At 35.3% G+C, this 22,807-nt stretch overlaps 2 protein-coding genes and 1 non-coding gene across 5 annotated transcripts in view; 1 reads left to right on the top strand and 2 right to left on the bottom strand.

The window, feature by feature from the left end:
* The window catches only part of PPIG (peptidylprolyl isomerase G), a 45,618-nt gene extending 34,177 nt beyond the window's left edge, over positions 1–11,441 (top strand). For both annotated transcript variants that reach the window (XM_045558737.1, XM_045558738.1), the window contains exons 9-13: positions 2,115–2,325; positions 3,210–3,377; positions 5,673–5,760; positions 9,778–9,914; positions 10,115–11,441. In XM_045558737.1, the coding sequence (XP_045414693.1) occupies positions 2,115–2,325; positions 3,210–3,377; positions 5,673–5,760; positions 9,778–9,914; positions 10,115–11,210 (1,700 nt within the window). In that variant the 3' untranslated portion in view covers positions 11,211–11,441. The remainder of the gene's footprint in view (positions 1–2,114; positions 2,326–3,209; positions 3,378–5,672; positions 5,761–9,777; positions 9,915–10,114) is intronic.
* Positions 11,442–17,059: 5,618 nt separating this feature from the next.
* CFAP210 (cilia and flagella associated protein 210) overlaps positions 17,060–22,807 on the bottom strand; it is a 32,685-nt gene continuing 26,937 nt past the window's right edge. For both annotated transcript variants that reach the window (XM_045558732.1, XM_045558733.1), the window contains 2 exons: positions 22,140–22,304; positions 17,060–17,505 (listed from right to left, as the gene is read on the bottom strand). In XM_045558732.1, coding sequence (XP_045414688.1) covers positions 17,167–17,505; positions 22,140–22,304 — 504 coding nt within the window. In that variant the 3' untranslated portion in view covers positions 17,060–17,166. The remainder of the gene's footprint in view (positions 17,506–22,139; positions 22,305–22,807) is intronic.
* LOC123644182 lies at positions 20,675–20,781 on the bottom strand. The gene has a single exon (XR_006737009.1). It is a non-coding gene; the product is annotated as a U6 spliceosomal RNA (small nuclear RNA).

Below are 22,807 nucleotides of genomic sequence, written 5' to 3'. Positions count from 1 at the left end.
GGCTAGAGTGAGTGCCGTGGCGTCAGCCTAGCTCACAGCAACCTCAAACTCCTGGGCTCAAGCAATCCTACTGCCTCCACCTCCCGAGTAGTTGGGACTACAGGCATGTACCACCATGCCTGGCTAATTTTTTCTATATATATTTTTAGTTGGCCAGATAATTTCTTTCTATTTTTTTAGTAGAGATGGGGTCTCGCTCTTGCTCTGGCTGGTCAGGTGCAGTTTTGACTTTAAAAAATTTTTAATTCCTTTTGATGAGAGCAGGAGTCACATAGGACAGGTTGTTGCTTTGTGCTCTGCAGCAGCCAATGATAGTCATTGCCTTATAGGGAGTTGCAAAATGATGATATTCTAACCCTGTAATTCCTTCTTCATTTATTCCTGGAATGCTTCTGATAAAGAGCAACTTCTGTTGATCTATATGGTTAGCCGGTGGTACAGTTTGAATAGGAAAGGCAGGATAAATGCATTATATGTTATTTACCAATGTCACCATGAACTGATGAATTTTAATGTATTTGATATATTTCAGTTTATGGTACTTTTCATCCATATACCTATGTTGTCCCATCTTTGGCTTGAATTAGCCTCTTCAAATTCACCATGGTTTGAATTAATATACATTTGGATGGGTCAAGCTCTACTCGGTTTGTTATAACTTCCGCTAATCCCTGTTGTATTACACCTTCTAGCTTCACTTACTTATGTTAATTTCCTGATCCTTTTAAATCCTTGAGATTTTGGACCCTTTTTAAAATTTTTATTTCCTTAACCCAAAATAAAATTTTAATTTGAAATGATTTTTTGTTGTTGTTGTTAGAGTCTCACTCTGTCGCCCAAGATAGAGTACAATGGCGTCATCATAGCTCACTGCAACCTCAAACCTCTGGGCTCAAGCAATCCTCCTGCCTCAGCCTCCTGGGTAGCTGGGACTACAGGCATGTGCCACCATGCCTGGCTAATGTTTTCTATTTTTAGTAGTGATGGGGTCTCACTCTTGCTCAGACTGGTCTTAAAATCCTGACCTCAAGTGATCCTGGGCCTCTCAGAGTGCTAAGATTGCAGGCATGAGCCACTGCACCCAGCCTGAAATGATTTTTTATAGAGACCCCAAGACATAGCTATTCATCATGGGCAAATGACTTCTCTCTGTTATGAATCTGCTTGTCAACTAAAGTAAAATTTCTTAATCATTAGAAGGCTGTTCGGGCATTGAAATAAGCCCATACCAATGAAGTCATGTTTTGTATCTTTTCATATTCATGCTAAGTAGTTTTTCTGTTATTTCCCTGTTCCAGACCTACTGGTAATCTTTTTATTTTTTATTTTTATTTTTTTGAGACAGAGTCTCACTCTCTTGCCTGGACTAGCATGCCGTGGTGTCAGCCTAGCTCACAGCAACCCTGGGCTCAAGTAATCCCTCTGCCTAAGCCTCTGGAGTAGCTGGGACTATAGGCACATGCCACCATGCCTGGCTAATTTTTTCTACTTTTAGTAGTGATGGGGTCTCGCTCTTGCTCAGGCTGATCTTGAACTCCTGAGTGCAAGCAGTCCACACGCCTTGGCCTCCCAGAGTGCTAGGATTACAGGCATGAGCCTGGCCATCTACTACTAATCTTGATAATAACATTGAAAAAGTGGAAAACTACAAAATTAGATTCTGGAACTCTTACATGTTATTCTGTGCTTTTTAAAAACCGTTACTCAAATGTTTTTTAAAATTAACTTAGTTTAGCACTTTAGACTCATCTATTTTCAAAAGTTCTTTGGCTTAACAACTTTGACCGATAACAGCTTTGACTGATGAATCTGGATATCTGCGTTCTTTTGTTGTTTGTTTTTTTTTTGTTTTTTTGGTAATTTAAAGAGCTTTATTCTGAGTTGAATGTGTATGACCAGGACCCAGAGCATATGGCCTCAAGAGATCCTGAGAAAATGTACCTGAGATCTGGGTTCTAATCCTAAATTTTATCTCCTTTCCTGTACTCTTCACTTCACATAGCTGGATGAGCAAAGTGCTAAACACTGGACTTAGAAACTGCAGAAAATTTACATTTCCTCTTACAAAATTTGTCTAAAAGTTACTGACCAAAACCTTTTTGTTTTTATTAAAGTTAAGAAAGAAGAAAAGAAAAGGCATAAATCATCATCGTCCTCATCATCATCCAGTGACTCAGATAGCTCGAGCGATTCCCAGTCCTCTTCTGATTCTTCAGATTCTGAAAGTGCTTCTGAAGAGAAATCAAAAAAAAGAAAAAAGAAACATAGGAAAAATTCACGAAAACACAAGAAAGAAAAGAAGAAGCGAAAGAAAAGCAAGAAAAGGTCTTAATTTTACCTTTATAATGCTAGCTTTGTATTCTGATTCCCTTTTGTTTATAAATAAATCTATTGAGATTTTGGATCGATTATATGGGAATGTTAAAATAATGAGAAATATTTTATACCATGGAGTATCATAAGACCATTTTGATAGTCTATGGTATATAGATTAAGTTTGGGTACATTCATTTCTATCTTTTTCTTTCTTTTTCCTCTAACCTGCTTCAAGAAAGATCATTTCCTTTATAAACAAAACCTATCAGTTCATTTTTTGTGCAGTCAGTGAAACGATGCTTCCGGTTTCATAGGTTTATATATTTTTATGGCAGGATTGTGGGATTAGTGAAAATTATAGGAAGCCACCAGTTGATTTCCTTATTTTTAGTAGCAGTCGCCTTTGCTCTTATGATAGCATAAGGGTAGAAAGCAGATAATGTCAACGTATTTACTTTCTTTTTGGTTTTCTTTGAAATAATCTGTGTTTATACTAAAACTCATGTTATCTCCCTATTGCCTCAAAAGCAATTAATTTCTTTACCTCTGTTTTAAAGCATTTTAAATTTATCAGAGAGTGCATTGCCCACACTTTTTCTTCTTTTTTTAGTTAATCCAGAAGCATGTTTACAGAATTTCATATTTTTGATCCATTTTATAGAAAAATATCTTTTGAGAATGTGATAACAGACACATTTTGTTTTGATTTTTTGTTGGTTAGTAGTTTGTCAGAGGAATGGAGGAAGATTTTTTCCCCATGTGATTTTACATTTTGAGGAGGGATAAGATGGTATATATATTGTGATGTGGGAAAGAAATACTAACAGTTAGAAATTTTGGGTAGGTGCATAATAACCAAATGTAATTTGTTTTGTGTGTTTCCATCTATTAAGTGCATCAAGTGAAAGTGAGGCTGAAAATCTTGAAGCACAGCCCCAGTCTACTGTCCGTCCAGAAGAGATCCCTCCTATACCTGAAAATAGATTCTTAATGAGAAAAAGTCCTCCTAAAGCTGATGAAAAGGAAAGGAAAAACAGAGAGCGAGAAAGAGAAAGAGAGTGGTATGTGAATATTTTGTAGAGTGCCCTACATGTTTTACCATAGAACTTTTCTTCTTTTTTAAAAGTTTTTACTTATTTTAGATAAAATTTAATTGGTGACCTTTGTCCCAAGATTGAAATCTTTTTTATAGAATGTTGTTAGCAAAGCTTCTTTTTGTTAACTTCATAGCTAGAAAGATAAACCGACTTAAATTACGAGCAGATTTTCAAATAAAGTTGCTTTTTTTAAATAATAAGCACTAAAGCAAAAAGGGTATTGAAGTGGCATTCCAAACCACTAACAAAATAGTGTTTAACCAATAAAATGAGATAGTGCTTTACTGTGTTATTTGTATATACATTAAACTTGTAAGCAAGTAAGAACCTTGATTTTTCAATTTGTCTGATAGGAGAAAATGCTGTTTTCCTCACCACCTGATTTATAATCTTGTAGTAATAAAAATTGATATCATGTTCAAGTCCTTTGAAAATCTTTCTACATAAATCCACATTATTATCGGTAGTGCTAACGGTTCTTTGTAAATCATTTTAACAATTATATTCAAAAGTAGAAAAAAGAAGATTGAAATCTTAGTTATGACCAAAAAATATTGTCAAGAGGTAAAATTTTGAGCAATCCCCCTATGCTTTCACAGTACAATAAAAATATAAAAATAGGACTGGGTGCAGTGGCTCACACCTGTAATTCTGGCATTTTGGGAGGCCAAGGTGGGAGGATTGGTTGAGGCCAGGAGTTCAAGACCAGCCTGAGCAATAGTGAGACCACATCTCTACAGAAAATAAAAAAATTAGCTAAGTGTGATGGCACGTGCCTGTAATCCTAGCTATCTGGGAGGCCAAGGCAGGAGAATAGCTAGAACCCAGGCATTTGAGGTTGCAGTGAGGTATGATGACGCTACTGCACTCTAGGCCAGGCAACAGAGAGAGACCTGTTTCAAATGAATGAATGAAAGATCGGAAATTTGGAGTAATTTTGATGATTTGGATTGAGTTTATTTTTCTACTAGTATTAGAAAGCATGTTTCTAAGGAAATAAAGATTAAAGAGAAAATATTTGAACTGATTTAGAATGAACTTTTCAGATATCACTTACATGGATGTTGTGATATGCTAATTAACTATTAACTGATATAACTATTATGAAAAACACAGTTTCCCTTTTTGATATAAACCATGGTATAAATGTTTGACTAATTCAGGCCAGCTTGCCTCTGCTTAATTCACATTACTTACATTTCTCTATAGTTCTGTTACCAATGAACAACTACTTATAGGATAAGAAAGTACTTTGGAATAAAATAGTTTAAAAATTATTCTCTCAGCAGCGTGTAGATGCTTCTGAGCTCTTCTACGTTAATTTTCCTTAGCACTATCAAATTAGTTTCATCTTAGTAATGAGTATATAACACTGTTTCTCAATAGGACATGATTGGCATTTTGAGGCAGAGTAGTCCATGTTCATGTCACACATTTCAAGATCATTTCTGACTCCGGGGCCCTACTTACCAGTAGCACCCTATAGCTATTGAAAGCATTTTTGGTTTAGAACCACTGATTATATATTTGTGCCTCACATCCACAGGAAATTGGTTCCAGGACTCCCTGCAAATACCAAAATTTGCAGATGCTTATCTCTTTTATAAAATGATACAGTATTTGCATATAACCTACACACATCTTCCTATATATTTTAGTTTATGTCACCTCTGGATTACTTGATAATACCTAATACAGTGTAAATGCTATGTTAGTAGTTGTTATACTATATTTTTTGTTTGGTTGGGTTTTTTTGGTGGTTTTTTTTTTGATACAGGGTCTCATTTTGTTGCTGGGTCTAGAGTGCAGTGGCGTCATGATAGCTCATTACAGCCTCAAACTCCTGGTTTCAGTTGGTCCTCTTGCCTCAGCCTCCCAAGTAGATGGGACTAGAGGCTGTGCCACCACACCCAGCTAAATTTTTTTTTTTTTTTTTTTTTATGGTAGGGACGGGGTTTTGCTATTGCCCAGAACTCCTGGCCTTAAGCGATCCTTCCGCATTGACCTCTCAAAGTCCTGGAATTACAGGCGTGAGCCACCACACCAGGCTTGTATTGTTACATTTTGTTGGAGTTTTTTCTCATCTGAATATTTTTGATCTCTTGGTCGACTCTGCGAATATGGAACCTTTCGATATGGAGAGCCAACTGCATATAGGATTTTAAATCTATTAATTTAGATCAGTAAAGCTGTATTCTGAAGATTTATTTTCATAAAAATAATGTGTTTTAACTTTCCTTTTGCTTTCTTTGCTTCTAGTAATCCACCTAACTCTCAGCCAGCTTCATACCAGAGACGACTTTTAGTTACTAGATCTGGCAGGAAAATTAAAGGAAGAGGACCAAGGGTAAGTGATTCTTTCCTCAGAAATCTTCAAAGTATTGCATTTGTTTTCCTTAAATAATTTTAGAGTGTTTCTTAAATTTTATCTTATTGTACAAGTAACTTAAATTTAGGAGAGATGTGGATATTGAATTATATATTTTTTTATGGTAACTTCTGTTTGTTGGTATACTTCTACACTGAAAATTCATGAAATATAAATAGATTTTACATTTACCTGGTTTAAATGGGATCAGGGTCTTTCTTGTCTTTCTTGTTACTTCCTGACCACTATATCTCTATTCTTGCTAAAAATAAATAAATAAAAATTAACCTTATTCTTGGGTTTCATTTTCTTTCTCTTTACCAGATTGTCCTCATCAGAATTTAAATATCTTCTTGTGTTTTCAAAACACAAGTACTGCTATCTCATTTCTTCACTTCTTACTCATTCCATAAGCATTTCAGTTTATGTTCTACCCCCACCATTCTGCTGAAAACAGCACTTGATACAGTCAGCTCCATGTCACAAAACCCTGTGGATCCTTTTTAGTCCTCATCTTACTTAATCTCCCTCCTTATAATACTGTTTACTTACTGCTTTCATCACATTTTCTTCCTGTGTCTCTAGTCAGTCTATCTTAAATTTCTAATGCTAGTTCATACCCTTTACCTGACCTTTAAATATTGTAGTACCTCAAGGTTTCAGCTCTTCTCACACTGCATATACTCCTTGAGCACTCTCATTACTCTCATGGCTGATACCTGTCAATTTTTTATCTTTTTTTCTTAGTATCAAAGGCTTATTTGACTAATGAGCTGCTCTGAATTTAGTTTATACAAAGTTGAACATAAGCACTTCCTGTTCAGACCTGATCCTTTTTTTTTTTTTTTTTTTTTTTTTGTGTCCAGGATATTATGGGGGTACAAACATTTTGGTTACAAGTAATGACTTTGCCTCACTCACCCTTCCCCCATAACAGTGTGCACCACATCCATTAGTTGTGAGTTTACCCATTGCCCCCTCAACACCCAATGAATGTTACTACCCTGTGAGCACCTTAGTGTTGATCAGGTAGTACCAGTTTGATGGCAAGTACATGTGGTGCTTATTTTTCCATTCTTGTGATACCTTGCTTTGAGGGATGGCCTCAAGGTCTATCTAGGATAATGTAAGAGGCTCTAGATCACCATTGTTTTTTGTAATTGAGTAGTATTCCATAGTATACATACACCACATTTTATTAATCCACTCATGAATTGAAGGGCACTTGGGTTGTTTCCATATCCTTGCAATAGTGAATTTTGCTGCCATAAACATTCGAGTGCAGATGTCTTTATTATACAATGACTTTTGTTCCTGTGGGTAGATGCCTAGTAGTGGCAGATTCTGATCCTTCTTTAGGCACTCCTCATGTCAGTCACTGTGCAGTTTTTTAAACCTAAAATCCAAAAATCATTTTGATTCTCCACTTTTGTTTATACCTTCTATATCTTATCCATCACCAAATTCTGTCAGTTCTGCCTCCTAAATACTCAGAAATCCATCTGCTTCTCAGGCTTCACTCCTGCCATGTTACTTCAACTCAATCATCGTATTGTCTGAACTATACATGAGTTCCTAACTGCTGTTTTGGTATTTCTCAGTACCTCTTTACACTGTTAAAAATTATTGGCCAGGTATGGTGGCTTCTACCTGTAATCCCAGTGCTTTTGAAGACCAAGGTGGGTGGATCTCTTGAGAATAGGAGTTTGATACCAGCCTGGGTAACAGAGCAAGACCCTGTCCCTACAAAAGTGAAAAAAACTTGGCCAGGTGTGGTAGCTTACGCCTGTCGTTGTAGCTACTCAGGAGGCTGAGGTGGGAATATCGCTTGAGCCCAGGAGTTCAAGGCTACAGTGAACTATGATTATGCCACTTCACTCCAGCCTGGGCAACAGAGTGAGACCCTGTCTCTTTAAAAATATGTGTAGATAGAGGACCCAAAGAGTTTTTGTTGTAGTGGGTTATATCTATCAATATTTACTGCAGGCACATGCCACCACACCCGACTAATTTTTCTATTTTTTTGTAGAGACAGGGTCTTGCTGTGTTGCTCAGGTTGGTCTTGAACTCCTGGCCTCAAGCAACCCTCCTGCCTCAGCCTCCCAAAGTGCTAGAATTACAGGTGTGAGCCACCACGTCCAGCCAATATTTTACTCTTTTAGGAATTAAAACTGGGAGAGGCCGGGCGTGGTGGCTCACGTCTATAAACCTAAAACTCTGGGAGGCCAAGGTAGGTGGATTGTTTTGAGCTCAGGAGTTCGAGACCAGCCTGAGCAAGAGCGAGACCCCATCTCTACTAAAAATAGAAACAAATTATATGGACAACTAAAAATATATATAGTAAAAAATTAGCCAGGCATGGTGGCACATGCCTGTAGTCCCAGCTACATGGGAGGCTGAGGCAGGAGGATTGCTTGAGCCCAGGAGTTTAAGGTTGCTGTGAGCTGGGCTGACACCATGGGACTCTAGCCTGGGCAACAAAGTGAGACTCTGTCTCAAAAAAAAAAAAAAAAACTGGGAGATATTTAAAACATAAAAATATATAAACACACATTCCATTAGCTGTGAAAGTAATGACATTAAGACATGTCACATAGTCTGAATAACTTCACTGTATGGTAATGAAAGTAAAAAAGGCAAATATTGTGATTTTATTATGAAAATAATTTTGACCTTCAGAGATATCTCCAGAGTCTTAAGATCCCTAGATCATACTTTGAGAATCATTGATCCAAACCTGTGTTAAAACAGTACCCAGAATAGTCATTTAAAATTGAAAATCAGATTTTGTGTTGCTTGTTTACCACTGATCTTAGGATACATCCAAAATTATTACCATGGCCTAGGAAACCTCACAAAACCTAGTACTTGCTTACCTCATTAGTTACTTCTATACCTTCTCCCTTCCTCTTTCCCTCTTCCCCCCTTCCCTTCCATTCCCTTCCTTTCCTCTATCTCTCTTTCTTTCTTTCTTTTTCTTTCTTTCCTTTTTGCAACAGAGTTTTGCTCTTGTGCCCAGATTAGAGTACAGTGGCATCATCATAGCTTACTGCGACTTTCAGTTTTGCGATCAAATAGTCTTCTTGCCCCAGCCTTCCAAAGTGCTTGAGCCACCTAGTACTACTTTCCCTTGTACTTTTTCAGTTAGTCATACTCGATCTGATCATTTCTAAAACATGCTATATTCTTCCTGTCTCAGAACCTTCAAACATGGTATTTCGTATGCCTTATGTATTTTTCCTCACCCATCTGTCCTTACTATGCTTTACCTCCTTTTCCTTACCCTTTCCTAGGTAACTCATCATAAACATCGTTTAGTTCTCAGGTTATATCGTTTTAACTGTTCACACTCTCATACTAGATCAGCTCTCTTTGTTACATACTCTCTGAGCACCTTTTCCTTTTATGCTCATTCTCTTATAGCCACATATATGTTTAACATCTGTGGTTATATGTCCATTCACGTGTTCCATTCCTCGTCCTGTAGAATATAAGTTCCAGGAAAGCAAAATTAGATATATCTTGGCTTTCTAATGTTTTCTCAGTGTGTGGTAGAGTGGTTGGCCATCCTAAGGGATGAATAAGTATTAGTTGAATAAATGAACATCTATGCAATTAGTCAGTTTTTCTGATATTACTGAAAATGTTTGCTTTGAAACATCAAGTATACATAACATTCAGATTGGAACTTGGCAACTTGTAAGGGTTATTGCACTTTGCATGCTCTAGCAACATCACTTGCATAGACTTTTCTATGGAGAAGACATGGGTGGGTAGAGTTTTTGCGATTAATGTTTCTTATTTGGAATTTGCCACATGTTCTTTTAAGTTTCTCTGCTTCATTGATTTCCTATCTGAAAATTGGGAAATTGTAATTTTAGAGTGCATAAAAATTTTAGACATTTTATTTAAACCTAGAATATATACTCTTTAGCTATTATTGTAATGCTTTAACGGTCTTATACATTAATTTTTTTTCCTTTTTATTTTTCTTAGCGTTATCGAACTCCTTCCAGGTCCAGATCAAGGGATCGTTTCAGACGTAGTGAGACTCCTCCACATTGGAGGCAAGAGATGCAGAGAGCTCAAAGAATGAGGGTATCAAGTGGTGAAAGATGGATCAAAGGGGATAAGTAAGATTTAACTATTATTTCAAATCTAGTGATAAGTATTTATTTTTACTATTGTACATAAAGTCATTTTATTAATAGTCATTTAAATTATTCCTGAATGCCTTAAGGAAAGTAGAATATCATTTTAGCTAATGATGTACACCTTTCCTTTCCAAGTAACATTTCCAAAAAATCTTTATTTACTTTTTCTTATTGTTTAGGAGTGAGTTGAATGAAATTAAAGAAAATCAAAGAAGTCCAGTTAGAGTAAAAGAGAGAAAAATAACTGACCACAGGCATGTGTCTGAGAGTCCAAACCGAAAAAATGAAAAGGAAAAGAAAGTTAAAGACCATAAATCTGACAGCAAAGAGAGAGACATCAGAAGAAATTCAGAAAAAGATGATAAATATAATAAAAACAAAGTGAAGAAAAGGGCCAAATCTAAAAGTAGGAGTAAGAGCAAAGAGAAATCAAAGAGTAAGGAAAGAGATTCAAAACATAATAGACATGAAGAAAAGAGGATGAGGTCAAGGAGTAAAGAAAGGGACCATGACAATGTTAAACAGTCTGAGTCTAAAGGAAAAGATGAGGAGAGGAGTAGAAGTAAAGAGAAGTCTAAACAGTTAGAATCAAAAAGTAACGAGCATGATTACAATAAAAGTAAGGAAAAGGATAGGCATGCACAATCTAGGAGTAGAGAATGTGATATAACTAAAGGGAAACACAGTTACAATAGTAGAACAAGGGAACGAAGCAGAAGTAGGGACAGGAGCAGAAGAGTGCGCTCTAGAAGCCATGACAGGGATCGCAGCAGAAGCAAGGAGTACCATAGATACAGAGAACAGGAGTACAGAAGGAGAGGACGGTCACGAAGCCGAGAGAGAAGAGCAACACCAGGAAGATCAAGAAGTAAAGATAGGAGGAGGAGGAGGAGAGATTCACGGAGCTCAGAGAGAGAAGAAAGTCAAAGCAGAAATAAAGAAAAATACAAAAACCAAGAAAGTAAGAGTTCACACAGAAAAGAAAATTCTGAGGGTGAGAAAAGAATGTACTCCAAAAATCGTGATCATAGTAGCTCAAATAATAGCAGGGAAAAAAAGGCTGATAGAGATCAAAGTCCATTCTCAAAAATAAAACAAAGCAGTCAGGACAATGAATTAAAGTCCTCCACATTGAAAAATAAGGAGGATGAGAAGACCAGATCCTCAGTGGAAAAAGAAAACCAAAAATCAAAGGGTCAAGAAAATGACCATGTACATGATAAGAAATTTGATCATGAATCAAGCCCTGGAACAGATGAAGACAAAAGTGGATGAGTGAGTTGGGTAAACTTATTTCCATTCTGTTCTAAAATTTTGAGTTTTAGAGACTCGCTAATGAATCTCCTTTATGTTGTTCTCCTTTTCATTGTTTTTGGGTTATTTTTTGTTTGTCCTTTTTTTTTTTTTTTTTTTTAATGTGGATTTCATTGAGTTGATCTTTTGATAATCTGCAATCCGGATAATTTGTACTGCTAAAGTTTTAATAAACTTGAAATGAGAAAAACACTTTGGTGTAATACTGTGTGCTGTGTTTAACTATTTATGTATGCATTATTGTGTTGCAACAATCAGCCAGTAGCATCATGATTTGTTTAATCAGCCATTTGGAAACAGGCATAACTGATGGCTGCAATACATTGTTACAAAGGCTTGTGTTTCTCATGATTAAAGTAACTTTAGAAGCCACTAGAAGAAATCTTGTGTAGATTTTTTGACTGCATTTTAATAGAGGTTTGCTGCAGTGCAGTTTAATTATGCAGAAGCAGGATCCTAATAACTAGAGATCTTATTAAATCATCACTTTTGATTTTATAGTAATTTGTGCTTTAAAATATTTAGTTATTTATATTGCACTTCATACTTTATAGTTCCAGCTGTAGCTTTTTCCATATTAATGCTTTTCCTGTCTAGTTTTGTTTCACTTAACAGCCTATAAAAGTCATAAGAGTAATTTTTCAGTTGATGTATGATCGAGCTTCAGTTGCTGTTATACAGCATTTGACCGGAACTATACCTTGGAAAATCAGATTGTAATTCTCAATTCTATGTTGCTTTTGGTTTGAGAGCTGAAATTATTGCTTTGAGGGAGGGGACATTGTTTTATTATTATTAATACCCTTTTCTAAAATGAAAAAAATTTTTTGTCACTAAAACATACCACTTGTGCAGGACTTTAAGCTAGACAGATGCTAAAAATTGTTAGTATTGACACCTTCTAAGATTTCTCTTTTTTGGCCTCCAACCTATATAGAATTGAGTGTTAACTCTGCATGCTTTTGGTTTTTTTTAAATTGAACTGACTTCTCTAACTCTCATAGCTGTGAGTTTCAAATGGCAAGAAAATGCATTTTTTCTGTATCATGATATAGGCTATATAGCATGTTTATGACTCTGGTTTCTTTCTGTTCAGGTGGCTTTATACCATTACTGTTAACGTTATTTTAACTTGGCATGTGTAACATTGCCATTTAGAGTAGAGTAGAAAGTTACAAAATTTGATAGCTTACAGAGTTAAACACTAAACATATCCAAAGTCCATTTAGAGTTTTGTGTGTTGTATTTTGCTATTTTTGTGATGTGTGGCCTTTTATTCTGTAATATCTCTTTTAAATAAAACATTGAACATCCAGCAAACATAAAACCTGCCTCATTTGAAAAGAAATTTCAAAATTCCAATTAATAGTAGCCTCTAGAAAGTTTTGTACTTTAATATTTGTCAGTATAGTGTCAACTCTATTACCAAGGTAGCTTCTTGGTAAATCCAGTAGCTACTCAGTGCTGTTTGTACTGAATAAAGCAATGCTTAACATGATACTTTCCATTATTGAGTAATGCAGTTAATGATACATTTGGCATTGTGGTAGCTCTTACAGAATGAATAGTGTAATGATTATAAGATTGTTTGGGAAATTGTGAAACAAATACCCACAATGGGTTCTTTCCAAATTTTTTTTTCTAATGATAAAGTAGTGGATGTTTATTATAATCCAGGGTGATTGATTCCTTAGAGACTGACCACAAACCCACATTAGGGATAATTGAGTCTGAGTGTCCAAACTGTATAATCTGTTATATATTTTAAACAAATTATTCTTTGTTTTAAATTCAGTAAATTGCATTTTAAAATCTTTGTTATAAACTATTTGAGCTTCAAGAAAGGTGCTATTTAAGAAAGGATTTCTAATAGTTACGTATTTTTTTTTTAAAGTCCGTGCTTCGTAAAACTACTTCTATGTTGTCTGATCCCAGAGCTTTATCTACTAAGAATTATAGACAAGGACTTTCCAAATCTTAGAGTTTCAAAAAGTAACCACAGGGGGGAAAATTTAGTAATTTCTACAAGCAGTATTCTCCTGTTTGGGTTACCAAAAGAGCGACTCCTTGCTAAGCATGATTCATAGTCCTTTTTTAAAAAGCTTCGTTAGCTCTTTTTACAGAACAGATGTGAAGGAGTTGAGAGAAGGACAGATTTTGGTTTTAGAATATAAAAAACATTTAGGAAAAGATTAAATAGCATCAACTGTACCTCAGGGTATGCACTTGCATCTGAATAGCACATAGCTCAAATGGTCCTTTCCTTTTTTATATTTTAATAGTTGTACCATCTTAAGTTTTTACATTGCACATTATCTGTTTCCCTGAAAGTCCGCTGTTTTTCCTTATCAAATTGATTTTATAGTTATGTCTAAGCTTCTAGTTCATGTCGAAGTATCTTTGACTTAATATCCTTTTAAAGATATTTAACTTGGTTTCTTTTTATTGCTTGATTTATGATGGCCAAGAAAATTTTTTCAGTATGTGGAATTTTCATGATTATTATTTTGTGGGAGTTATTTTCCTGGGTAAGCTGTCTACCACAAAAATTGACACTGCAGAGAGATTAATATCAATGAAATGAGCAGTAGAGAAGCTGCTGGGCTGCTTTAAAACATTCTTTGATTAAGTAATAGTTGATGAGTTCATGCGGCAAGGTAGTTCTTTTTGTTATGTACTTGAAACCCTTAGAAGTTGCAAAGAATTTATGTGATAAATCTGCGTTTGCACAAGTGTGATATTTTGATGCATGTTGGCTTTTGCTGAATGGCCTTTGATTCTTGTGCCTAATGGAAGGTATGAAACAAAGGTTTTTTAATGTTATGAATAGGCACAAATTGGGTTTCTGGTATTTTGGGTTGTGGTATTAACTGGCAGTTCTAATTTATTTTCTAATTAGTATATGGAGCAAGTTAGTTATGTTTTTCAGTAGTTTATAGTACTTCATTCCACTTGGTAATAGTTTTTCATCACACTGAACTTTTTAAATTTCTATAGAAACTTGAGTTTGCCTTCACCAGAAGGTACTTTTAAATATACACCATATAGCTCATAGTTATAAAGAAATAAAGTGGGTATTTTTCTGTCTCCTTTTGGTTATGTTTTCTGTAATTATTTTGATTAGAATTCATATATTTACAATTAAATAAACTCTCTAAAGGATTTTAGGTTGATAACCTGTTTATTGTGAAAAGATGTGTTTTATTACAAATACTTGTTTAAAAAATTAATAAAATAAACCCCAGGAAGTGCAGTATTGACTGCCACACCTGCCCATAGTGGGCTTCCCAGCTAACTGCCTTTAAGGGATTCAGGCAAATGCAAACTCTGGCCTGTTGTGTGACAAAGAAGTAAATATATTAAAGGGGAAAAAAATCACATGACTAGGAAAATTCCATCAGCAAGGTTGGAGAAGGGAGTCTTTGAGGGTGTCTTTGTTTTTTGGTACAGGGGGCAGTGGTGGGGTTGATTTGTGTTTTTCCACTTTTTTTTCTTTAAGCAAATTCCATGTTACGAAAAGCACATGCTGTATATTTTCTTCCCCTTTTGTGTGTATATAGTGTTTCTGAAAGATTGATATATGAATTGGGTATTTGTATGTGGGGATGTTCAAAGTTGTGGCTGCTCTCTTTGTGGAAGGAAGAAACATAAATGACGTTAATGCACTTCTTTTCCTAGCTCAAAGGTCACTGTGATGTATATTTTTTTAATGAAATTTAGAAATAAAGCTGTTGTCTTATCGATTGTAAAATTGTAAAATGCTGCTTCTCTTATCATTAGTCTAGTAATTGTTGAGCTGTTTTCTGCAAACTGCATTTTACAAAATTTAAACTTTGAAACTGTATTAACTTTTATAGTTAAACATTGTATTAAATAAACTATACTATAATAAAACGGTTTGGGTTTGTATCTTTAAAATTATTGTATTAATTATTCAACCTGTTTTTAAATTAAAAGCTAAGTAATGAAAATAAACCTACTAAAACTTAACTTTTATTTTACCTACAGAGATACGAAATTATTTGTAATATGAGAAAACCAAATAAGCATTTCTCCAAAGATGATATACAAATGGCCAACAAGCATATGGCAATATGCTCAACATCACTAATTATTAGGAAGTGCAAATCAGAACCACAATGAGATACCACGTCACAGCCACTTAGGATGGCTACTATCAACAAAACAAAATAAATGTTGGTGAGGACGTGCACTGTTGGGAATGTAAAATGGTGCGGCTGCTGTGGACAACAGTATGGCAGTTTCTAAAAATTTTAAGTGATATGATTCAGTTCAACTCTGGGTATATATGTCCAGAATTGAAAGGATCTCAAAGAGTTATTTGTATATCCAGCTTCATAGTGCTATTCACAATACCCAAGATGTAGAAGCACCCCATGTTCATTTATGAAGGAATGAATAAATAAAATATGGCATACACAAAGAGTAGAATATTACTTTGCCTTTAAAAGGAAGAATACTGACATGCTACAACATGGATGAAATGAGGACATTATGCTAAATGAAATAGTATCAAAAGGACATATACCATAGTGGTCAAATTCATAGAAACAAATTAGAATGGTGTTTCCCAGTAGTTGAGAGGGGGGAATGGGAAATAGTGAGTATAGTGGTTCACTTATGCAAGATGACAAAATTCTGCAGATTTCTTAGCAACGTGAATATACATGTAGAAATGGTTAGAATGATATAGTACTACTGTACTAAATTGCTTTTGGACAAAACAAACATGAATTTCTGCAACAAATAAAATGTCAGTGGACATCAGTGGATGTGGAGGACTCGTGTGGAAATCGGTGGTCAGGCGTGGGAATCATTGGTCACGAATGGACGTGGGTGGTAGACAGGCATGGACATCAGTGGTCACGAGTGGACATGGGTGGGGGACATGTGGAAATCAGTGGACACGAGTGGCCATGGGTGGAGGACACCACGGGTGTCTACGTGTGTCCCCCACCCACATCTACTCGTGACCATTGATTTCCACGTGAGACATGGCCTTCCACACGTGTCGTCCACCCACGTCCACAACTGACCACAGATCTCCACGCGTGTCCTCCACCCATGCCCACTCACGGCCAGTGATGCCATGTGTGACCAATGGCTTCCACGTGTGCCCTCACCCATGACCAATGAATTTCACGTGTGGACATGGAACACGAGTGGAAATCATTGGTCACAAGTGGATGTGGGTGAAGGACACGTGTGGTGATCCGTGGTCATGCGTGGACGTGGGTGGAGGACGTGTGGAAGGCCGTGTCATGCGTGGAGATCCATGGACACATGTGGACAGGAGTTGAAAGTGGACATGAGTGAATGTGGGTGGACAGGAGTGGATGTCAGTGGACATTTTATTTCTTGCAAAAGAAATGTATCCAGTAGAATATTATTCAGGCATAAAAAGAAATGTACTGATATATGGTATAACATGGATGAACCTTGAAAATATGATAAGCCAGATATAAAAATATTATAGTGTGATTCTGTTTATGTAAAATACCCAGTATAGGCAAATCCATAAAGACAAAGCAGATTAGTGGTTACCAGGGGATTTGGGGAGGAGGAAGGGGGTTGTCTGCTTAGTGGGTACAGTATTTCCATTTGGACCACCAAAAAGTTCTGGTGGTACAATACTGTGAATGTACTTAATTCCCCTGAATGTTCATTTAAAAATAAATTTTACATTTTGTATGTATTTTACAATTTAAAAAAGGAATCTCAACTAACCTTGGGGTTCTATATATGCCCAATGGAAATATTGTGAAGACTAAAATCAGACATAATTGTACTTAAATGAAGAACAACTTTATTAACAGAAATTTTAAGTATATAATCCATTTACATTTGTAGTTCATGTTAGCTACAACTTAGTCTTGTCAATCAAAAATAAATTTTTCTACCATGTAAAACCTAGCCTTCCCTTGGACTTTTGAAAACTATACTTTGATCCCTGAGAGTTATAAAAAGGGAGCTGGACTCCAGTAATGTCATTTGCCTGATTGCTGGGTCTCAATCCACCTCTGTCCACAAAAACTGGTCCACGGCCACCTCCAGGTCCTTCCTGTACAGCTTTTACAAGAGGATAAATATATTTATTTGTTTCGGACTCAAGTTCAATTACTTCTCTGGCGTAATCCTGAAATTCTTTCTCCTTTTCAACTGCGAGAGCTTCAGTAAGTCTGCAATAAGCTAATTCTACTTGTTTTGCTTCCTTTGCTTTAACCTTATTTTTGGCCTATTTGGGAAAGAAAGGAAATACAATTTAATATTGGTTAAGAACATCAACTTTTAAAATATATGTAGTATTTGAAGATGTAGCTATAACTTTCTAAACTGATATTTTACAAGTTCTGACTTCACAACTATATACTGTCATTTATTTAAGAAACTCTCCAATGCTTCTCAAAACAGTATGCTCGGAAGTAGTGGCTCAATGAAACTTACCTTTAATAATAGCCTTATGTGATACATCCTCAAAGGAATAATAGCAAAATAGTGAAAAGCATTAAATTTATGTATGTAAAAGTCAAGTAACTGAGTTTACAATCATGTTTCAACCATTTATAAGATGTGAACTTTGGCAGTTTAGAAGGCACACCATTGTCCTACCCATCCACTATTCTAAAAGACAACACTTGCTCAACTCCAGTCCTGAGTGAGCCCAGTATACCAGGTGCCCCAGCCACGTAAGATTAACTCAGGTGTGAATATCTGAACTAAATTAAACCAATTACATTCTATTGCCCAAAAATTTAAAGTTGGAACAATTGAGTGACATTTATCTATATTGGTTGATCAGAAACCGAATGGAGTAAGTACTCCAGGCAATCTTCCAAAACCCAACTTATCAAGATTTTATAAAAATTTTTGTCTTTGAATTGTTTATATTAATTTCCATTGGATGTGATGATTTTTATGGCTTTTCATTGAAGTTCTGGCCGGCAGGTTTTCACTGTGTGGTCTCTATGGCATCTTAAGAAATGCTGAGTTTGCAAAGTAAGTTTGTTTACTTAGGAATATAGCTTAATATTCATAAAAATATTTTTCAAACTCCAAAACTTTAGCATAAAACAGTGGCCCAAACCTGATATCTACCATAAATTGAAATTTTTGAGGGAACTCTTCTAGAAATTAACAGCCATAATTCCATTATCACATCAAAAACAACTAACATTCAGTGTTTACATTTTCTCCAAATTGTCTCATGAATATTTTTAAAATTTTGTCATTTGAATCAGGATCAAATCTATTTGGAATCCTTCTGATTGATTTGCTGAAGTCTTCAAAGAAGTTCTCATGACCAACTATTTGGTTTTCCTGAGGTACAATTCTTAAAGAAAAGACAATATATTTTCCAGTTGACAAAATAATTAGCTCTCTTGTATCTAACACAGGTGCCTGAACCTCTACCTACATTGTTGGTTGGTTGATAAACTTCCAGCACAGTAAAGAACCCTAAGGAATCAGGCTTCAAACAAACAAAAAAAAAAAAAAAAAACCAAAACAAACACAAAACTAAGCAGAGACATTACAGACTTTGTACTGTGGTAAAGACATTTCAGTTTGAGTCTAGAGAAAGCAATTGCATACTAATACAAAAAGTAAAAACTCTCATAACAAAACAACCCATAATTGGTACAACATATTCTTGACAACATCAGGTTTTCAACCATAAAATACTAGACTACAAAGAAAAAGGGAAGTGTTATCTCAGTCTAAGCAAAAAAAGTCAACAGAAACTATTATAACTCAGAGTGGACCCAGATATTGAATTTAGCAATCAGATTTCAAAGCAGCTATTATGAATATTTCCAATGAATTAAAGGAAAATATGCTCAGTATGACTGAAAAGAGAATCTAAACAGAGAAATATAAACTATAAAAAAGGACCAAACAAAATTGTGAAGTTTAAAAGTTCAATAAATGAAATGAAAAATTCAGTAGAGTGCAACATCAGAATCAGTGAATTTAAAGGTAGATTAATAGACATCTTCCATCTGAAGAACAGAGAGGAAAGTATTGGTAAAAAACAAACAGAGCCTTAGAGATCTGTGGTACAATATCAAATGTCTCTACGTATGTGTAAATTGAGTCCCTGAAGGAAAGACAAAAAGAAAGGCAGGAAAAATATTTGAAGAAATAATAGCCAAAAACTTTGTACGTTTGATGATATTAACTCACAAATCCAAGAAGCACCAAAAAACCCCCCAGGTGGGATAATCACAAGGAAAATACATCATGCTTGATCTGTTGAAAGCCAAAAATAGAAAATCTTGAAACCAGCAAGAAAATAAATGAAACATCACATATAGGGAACCAATGATATGATTAATACCTGATTTCTCATCATAGCCATGAAAGCCAGAAGACACTGGAATAACATATTCAAAGGTCTAGAAAAAAATGATATCCAATAATTTTATATCCAATAAAAAGGCAAAATAAAGGTATTTCCTGAAAAACTTAAATTGGAAAAATTTATTGCTAGCACACCTGTGTTGCAAGACATGCTAAAGGAAGTCTTAGGCTGAAACAGCAATGACACAAGATGGTAATCTGGATCCACAAGAAGGAGTGAAGAATATTAGAAATAGTAAATATATGGGTAAATATAAAATATTTTATATATATTTTATCTTTTCTGCTCTGAATTTCTTCAAATGAAACAAAACTAAAGCAAAAGTGTACTTCTACAATGTTAGATTTGTCATGAATATAGATGTAATATATATTAAAAAAATAGCTCCAAGGGGAAGTATGGAGCTATATGGTACAAAGTCCATATTTAGTACCAGAAAACACTATCTACTTCAAGTAGAATTTGATTCCTAAATGATGTATGCTGTAATGCCCTGTATGCAGTGGTTCTCTAGTGATGGCCCCCCCAACCAAGGGATATTTGGTTATTAAATTTTTGGTTATTACAACCTAGGGAATATACTACTGGCATCTAGTGCATAGAAGCCAGAGATGCTGCTAAACACTTGGCAGTGTGTAGGAAAGTCCCCACAATAAAGAACTATCTTGTCTAAAATGTCAACAGTGCCAAAGTTAAGAAGTCTTGACATAGAAAAATGTCACATACAAGTGAGCCATATACTGAACTATAAACTAACAAGTCAACAGACTAATTTAAATGATATGCCAATAAAGGGAAATAAAGGAGTAACACAGGAACAAAAAAAAGTGAAACCGAAAAAGCTTAGATAAATAGAAAACAAATCACAAAATGACAAAACTAAATCCAGTCATAACAATTACATCAAATAGGACTGTACTGAACACTCCAACAAAAAGCAGAGATTGTGAGATTACATAATGAAAGTGAGATTTGTTCTAACTATATACTGTCTAGAAGAGATGCATTTTATTGTATTTTTAATGTATAAAGAACAGAAATGTATAAAAATATGAAATGTTTCACAAATTTGCATGTCATCTTTGCGCAGGGGCCATGCTAATCTTCTCTGTATCATTCCAATTTCAGTATATGTGCTACTGAAGCGAGCACAACAGATGCATTTTAAATTAACATTGACTGTCTCATGAGTTGTATTTAACTCAGGCTAGTTTTGAGCCCAAGGGCCTCATGAAGCAAAATCCTACATGTGATTTGTGAAAATCTTACTTGTTGATTTTATTATTGTTGCAATTAATATTGACAATTTAATTCTAAAAATGTGCATTGCATTGCATATAACTCATGCACAGAAAACAATAAAAAACAAATTAGAAAGGATTGTTTTGTTTTAATAAAACATCAAGGCCCCAGGGAAAAAAATTTTCTAGTGTGGCAGTCAATGTGTTATAAAACAAAAATAGGCCAGGCACTGTGCCCGATACCTGTAATCCTAGCACTTTGGGAGGCTGAGGCAGGAGGATCACTTACAGTCAGGTGTCCAAGACCAACCTGAGCAAGAGTAAGACCTCATCTCTACCAAAAACAGAAAAAAATAGCTGGGCATGATGGCACTCGCCTACAGGCACTCCCAGCTACGCAGGAGACTGAGGCAAGAGAATTGTTTGAGCCCAGGAGTTTGAGGTCGCAGTGAGCTATAATGATGCAACTGCACACTAGCCCAGGTGACAGAGTAAGACCTTGTCTCAAAAAAAAAAAAATGCTTAAAATGGTAAATTTTATGTTATGCATATTTTACTACAATAAAAAATAAGTTAAACTCAACAATAAGAAAACAATACAATTAAATAATTGGCAAGAAGCTTAAATAGACACTTCACAAAAAAGGCATTCAAATGGCTAGCAAGGACATGAAAAGATGTTCACTATCTTTGGTCATTAGGAAAACACGAAATAAAGTCATGAGATATCACCACACTAGAATAGCTAAAATTAAAGGATGACAATATCAAGTGCTGGTGAGGCTGTGGAGGAAGTTGTATTCGCATACATTGCTGGTAGAAATGGAAAATGGTACAGCCATTTGGAAACAGGTTTTAGTCACAAATGATTGGATGGCCAGACTCTCCACACACCTTTTAAAATCTCTGACAACCCCATTCACCTCAAATCTGAAACCTCTGAGATCCCAATTAACATTGTCTCCAGTTATAAAGAGGAAAAAAAAGTAAAACAAAAAAGATGAGCATCATGGTCTGTCATATGCATTTGTATTTTCTTTAGTATTTACTGAAGCATATTAGACACTAAAGAAGGATAAACATTTGTGTAAAAGATAAAACAAGTATGGGAACTTCAATGGAGATAAAATCAGAAATTAACCTCACATTTTTGATATATTTTATCAACCAGAATGACCACTTGTTCTTATCCAATAAAAGAAACTGCTTGAGAGATAGAAAACTTACATATTTATTGCTAAAATAAGCATAAACATTCAGGAACAATACCATTTGCTGAATATGGAAATCTTGAACTTCTCGGCGTTCTTTATCAGCTTTGCGTTTTTTCTCCTTTTCATGTTCCCAGAAAATCTGATCTGCTTTCATGACAGCCAGCAATTGCTCTTTAGCCTCTATTTTTCTTTGTCTTTCTTCTTCCTCTTTATTTTTCCTCTAGATGTTTAAAGGCAAAGGAAACAAATTAAAACCAGTTTTAGCAACCAGTCCTATAGGAAAATACACTGAGTTAGAAAACTCCAAGCAGAGTGTCAACAAGGAGCAATGCAGGAACAGAAAACTGTATACACCTGGGTTGATTCCCATGTGGCCAGTTTACTTTGGTTGTGTTCTATTTCTGAAATACCAGAAAACACCCAGGTGATAAAGGACAATCTCTATTGGCTTATTGGCTTAAAAAAAAAAAAAAAAAAACAAGAACTGAAAACCAAGATCCTCTCAAGGTACGGAAATATTTGTAGGTAAAAAATTAATTGCTACAAAGTTTATAAACTACCCAATTTAAATGTTATGACAAGCAGTTATATAAGAGATAAATTCTGAAAGATTAAAAAATACAGGCCAGGCGCAATGGCTCACACCTATAATGCTAGCACTTTGGGAGGCTGAGACAGGAGGATCTCTTGAGCCAGAAGTTTGAGGTTGCAGTGAGCTATGAT

The sequence above is a fragment of the Lemur catta genome, chromosome 8, assembly GCF_020740605.2.
Source record: "Lemur catta isolate mLemCat1 chromosome 8, mLemCat1.pri, whole genome shotgun sequence".
Taxonomy (NCBI): domain Eukaryota; kingdom Metazoa; phylum Chordata; class Mammalia; order Primates; family Lemuridae; genus Lemur; species Lemur catta.
This window is presented reverse-complemented; position numbering and strand designations above follow the sequence as displayed.